General features: G+C 42.0%; 1 protein-coding gene across 1 annotated transcript; it reads right to left on the bottom strand.

Annotated features, from left to right (window-relative positions):
- Positions 1–773: 773 nt before the first annotated feature.
- On the bottom strand, positions 774–2,285 carry junbb (JunB proto-oncogene, AP-1 transcription factor subunit b). The gene has a single exon (XM_088343243.1). The coding sequence runs from the start codon at positions 2,057–2,059 to the stop codon at positions 1,076–1,078; it is 984 nt and encodes a 327-aa protein (XP_088199369.1). The 5' UTR covers positions 2,060–2,285; the 3' UTR covers positions 774–1,075.
- Positions 2,286–5,161: the final 2,876 nt, after the last annotated feature.

The following is a 5,161-nucleotide window of genomic DNA, read 5'->3' as shown; positions in this document are numbered from 1 at the left end:
CCCCACTAATAATGAGGAATCATTGTTTTGTCCCCACCGATATTACAAGATCACTTTTAACAAAAAAAGCGCTATGTCCCCTCCAATATCAAGCAATCATTGTTTTGTCCACCGCCAATATCATGTGATGATAAAAATGCGCCATGTCCCCACCAATGCCATGTCCACTCTTTTGCCCATGCCTGCCAATATGTCTATAGCTTTAATCAATAATGTGAGCTGAATTTTGGATTAGAGAGGTTATCGCCTCTGAGTTTTTGAAAAATGTATAATGGCACAAATTATATATTCCAACCTTTTTTAATCTGAGAGCTATTTTATGTTACTAAATAGCACAAAGTTAATGTTATTACCATGTTAATTTTTGGATATAGGGTTGAATAGACTCTGTCAACCATCAGTCATTTTACTACAAAATAATAATAATCCTGCACTGCTGAACTATTTCCAAAACAGTCCCGCGAGCACCTCAGCTGTCCTTAGGGAGCATAACCTTGAAGACCCCTGCCATGGACATTTAGAATTGAAGATTATATTGAAACTGTGAACCTCCGATTGAGTCATAATGCACACAGCAGTGTGGTTAGCAGTCTAATTAGAACCCAATTACAGTGTGCGTGTACATTTCTGTCAAATTTTCTGTAAGCGTTAAGAACACAATTACAGTATATGATGGGGCTTTTCCAGTGACCTTTTCATTTAGAGCACATATGTCAGGGTTTTTTGTTTCATTTTAAAATATTTCCTATTAAAACAAAAACACATACCCATCATGTTTTTAAGACACTTTACTTAAATACATGTCACACATAAAAAAAGACATTGTAAACATTGGACATGGTTCAGTTTGCCCGGATCAACCGGGACAAGACACAATAATTTATACAATAAAATACAATATTATCGATGGCAAATATACAAAGACATTTGCTAACCGAGATCTGCGGTTATGCGGAATAGGTTTGTATGGTTTTAAGGGTGCCCGGCATCCAGAAGTACCATTTCAGTCAGTCTTTTGCACTGTTAACTCCAGTGTTATCACTTTAAAATGACTTTTTCTCTGTAGTCTCTGAGTTTAAAAAGCCTCCATCTTGCTTGTGAGCATCAGCTGACAGCCACTGCTTACATGGGTCAGGACCTTCTGTTTGAGCTGGGCCACCTGGTCCCGGAGCACCGAAGCTGTGTTGGATAAGCCGGCGTTGTCGCTTTTTAAGCCTTTCACTTTCTCCTCCAAGCGAGCGATTCGCTCCAGTTTGCGCCGTCGACATTTGGTTGCCGCCAACCGGTTCCGAAGCCTCTTGCGCTCCGCCTTGATCCTCTCCTGGGTCTCCAGGTCGATCGGGGACATGGGAGGCGAGCCGTCGCTGCTCAGGAGATCCGGAACTGTCTGCGGTTCCTCTTTAAGTGCGCCGAGCCGCTGCGGATGAAGTCCCGAACCCGAGTGGATGGGTTGGAAGGCACCATGCGCGGAGGTCTGCGCGTGAGTCTGCTGGTGGGGCGGCAGGTAGCTGATGGTGGCTGTGGGGTAACTGGAGGCGGTTGAAGAGAGACTTGTGTTTGGGCAGTATGCGTTGAGCGTTGTGTAGATGGGAGGTTCGGGTTGCAGTCCCGATCCGAACACGCTTGGAGCCGCTGGCGAGCATGTGGAAAGTCCGCTGGCGCCGATGGAGGAAACCGAATGGGGCATTTGGTTCATCTTGTGCAGCTCGTCCAAAGCTTTCACGAACCCCTCGGCGAATCCCTCCTGCTCATCGGTAATGCCCCGGTTGTAGAAATACTGCCCGGGGGTTGGGGTAGTGATGACACCGTTACTGTTTTGGATGATGAGCCTCTCAAGCTCTGGTGACGCAAGCTTCAGGGTCCCCACGTCCTGCTGCCCCCCCTGGTAGAGTTCCGTGTCTGTCCTCAGGTGCGATTTCAGGTTGCGATAAGGTTCTGTCAAGTTCAAATTCATATTCTGCTTTAACAGCTTGTAGTCGTGCATGGCGGCGTCTGAGTGGCCGTAAGCCGACAGAAAAGAGTCATCATGATAAAAAGGTTGTTCCATCTTTGTGGACATAAAGTCGGGAAATTAAGCTTACCGGCTGCTTATTGAAAATTGTCTCAACAAATGTCAGCAGAGTCAGTGTCTCGACATCGATTGGAAAAAAAGTGTGAAAGTCCAACAAGTCAAGACAAATGCGGTCCTCTGAGTCTGATTTCTTCGATAAGTCCCAAAAAGCAACCGGCAGATTGTAAAAAGACGTTCCCGCGTTCCTGCTCGTGAAGTTGTGTTTTGGCCGCCTCCGAGTGTGTTTTATATATAAGCACAGAAACACGCTTGCAACCGGGGAACTGCTGCGCTGTGATTGGCCAGTTTCCCTAGCAACCACGCCCCGGGAGTGACGCAGATGCCGGGAAGAAGCCACTGTAAATAAGCCTGTAGGCAGAACTCAGCTCGGCAGAGGCACGTCTGCGGACGCTTTCGTCATAAATACAGACCATTACTTTATATATAACTTTAATTTAACGCTTTTGATTTTCACTATACTTTTTTTCGTACGAATTAAACGACAATAGAACTGCTCTTACAACCTTTAGTCCCCTTTGCTTTAGCGTAAAAACACCTATAAGAGGCGAATTTACTTAAACGTATTACATGTCAAAGTGACCAATTTGTCGCTTAATTACACACAGAATGTAAATTCTCCTTCAACAACTCGAATATTTCGTTGAAATCCAGTTACCTTCTGTGGAGGAAGTCCTCATTCCTAATATGGGCATGCGTGACGTAGTAGTTCCCCTCCGGGAGAACCGGGAACCCACTCCCACAAGGAGCGCATTCCTGCTTTTGTGCCATCCATGTGCTTCTTGGGAAGGGACTTTCTGGATAAGCAAGGAGGAGGCAAAAGGCTCTCATATCGTTTATTTTTACCGAGCGTGAGGAATTCAGTAGTTTAACCTAATAGCAATGGTTGATACATTGTAATTGGATGTCAACGGTTAACGCGTTAAAGCAGGGGTGTCAAACTCATTTACCTCGGGGGTCAAATTGTAGAAAAATATTCTCACGGGGGCCAGATTAGTAAATTAACTCATTGCCAGCCTACTTCAGTCGAAAATGGTGGATTCAATGTCCAAATCCATCAATGGCTCTTAATATAAAATTGATCTTTTACATCAATAACTGTATATGGTAGTGAATGAGTTAATAACAAGCTAACTGGTTCATTGTGCCATTTAACTAACCTATTTAACTCATTGCCAGCCTGAAAAGTCAAGGAAAAAATAGTGATTAAAAAAAAAATCAATAATTATTTTAAAATAAAATTTTACATCCCTGACAAATAATTTAATTGTGAGCCTCCAAAAACACCCCTTGTTCTTCAGCTAAGGCACACTTTTATACCATTAATTTACTAGTCTGGCCCCCGGGAAAGTGTTTTATTTACTATGTTGCCCCCGAGCAAAATTAGTTTGACATCCATTCACAAAGATCAAATTCGGTGCTGCTGGCAAAAATTCAAGAGAGTTCCAGTTGATGGAAGTAAAGTGCACCTGTCTAGGCTATTGCAAAGGAAATCGTTGTTTGGGCTTTTTGATTCCTAGAACACACACAACAATCGCAGAAATGTGCCCCCCACAGATGTCGGTTGTGTCCATACTCAAAGAAAACAAGTCAGGTGGGACGCTTCACCCCGGCTCCCTACAAATCTTCATGGTGCATGTACTGGATTATTGTCTGTTTTGTTCCGTTTTCAGCAAGAAATCAATAGCAAACCGCTTGCCTACACATGTCAAGAGAGACTATGTCAAGTCTTTGTTTTTCTACAGTATTGGTATGTGATTTCAAAAGAATTTCTGTATGTTTTTTGCAAATAAAAATAGGGTAACCCTTATAGTGTGTTTGCATTTTTTCCTGCAAGTATTTGAGTGCTTTCCTAATCCAGTAAGAGGCAATAAAGATATGTGGATTGTGTGGCCTCTGACTATTGTTTGCATTGTGTGTGTGTTTTTCACCTATACATAAGGCCTCCTTAAGCTCTGTGTCACTGCTGTGGTGAGTCCCCTTCTGAAGAAGAGCAACTTGACACATGCATTTTAAACAATTACCCTCCAGTGTGCTGCTTATTGTTTTAGGTACGATTTTTAGAATAATTGTTTTTTATTCAGCTGTCTTTTTTTAGGAGGAAACATTTCAGGGATATTTCACCCTGGTTCTGGGATCAACCACAGTACAAAGACTGCCCTTTTAAAGATTTTAAATGATCAGGTACAAAATGGATTGTAATAAACTTACAGTTCTGGTGCTACTGGATATCAGTCCTGCTTTTGACACAGTAGTTCACCACATTTTATAAAATAGACGCAGAAACCTGGTGGGTATTTCTTGGATTGTTTTATACTAGTTGTATTCCTGCCTCACAGACCGACATTTCTTAGTAAGTAAGGATCCTTGGTCCTCCAGAACCCATAACATTAAAAGCTTCAATTTTAGGCCTGACATTTTTTAATCTGTGTATGATTACCCTGGAGACACAGAGTTAATTTCCATAGTTACGCAAATGACACCCTGCCGTACATTGAACACTCAAAGGGTGTGGTTCAATGGCTAAAAATCCAGCCATTTCTGCATCCCCTATCAGTATGGATGAACCTCCTCAGGTCCTTTTCGTCACATGGTTAGTCTGTGCCTTGCCTTAATGATATATTATTTCTGTTACTATCTTGTTCTTTTTTATTGTACTTCAACCATTGTGTGTGTCAGTGCATTAAGTGTTTCAGGTTGTTATTCAGGGAAAAATAATGTGATTTTATTCTTATTGCATGCTGAATATTTTTATATAACACTTTGATTGATGATTTATTAGCTGAAAAGTGCTTTACAAATTAATTTGGAATTTGATTTGATACACATTCTTCAACAGTAACTTGAGCTCTGATGTACAGCAGAACACATCGTGGGCTGGACCATCGATATTTCAGACCCGCCAACTGAATGATAGAATGTCACCGCGTTACTGGCCATAGTTACAGACTTGAGTCATTGCTCTTGTCAACTCAACTCACTGTTTTGATGGCTTGTGACTTGACAAAAAAGCCAAAGAGCCTAGACTTGTAGAAACTTTACTTGACCAGATACGTTATGACTCGAGAGTTTAGTTTAACGATAACAAAACTT

Source organism: Urocampus carinirostris, chromosome 1, assembly GCF_059441175.1.
Source record: "Urocampus carinirostris isolate Australia breed hairy pipefish chromosome 1, RoL_Ucar_1.0, whole genome shotgun sequence".
NCBI classification, from domain to species: Eukaryota; Metazoa; Chordata; class Actinopteri; order Syngnathiformes; family Syngnathidae; genus Urocampus; species Urocampus carinirostris.
This window is presented reverse-complemented; position numbering and strand designations above follow the sequence as displayed.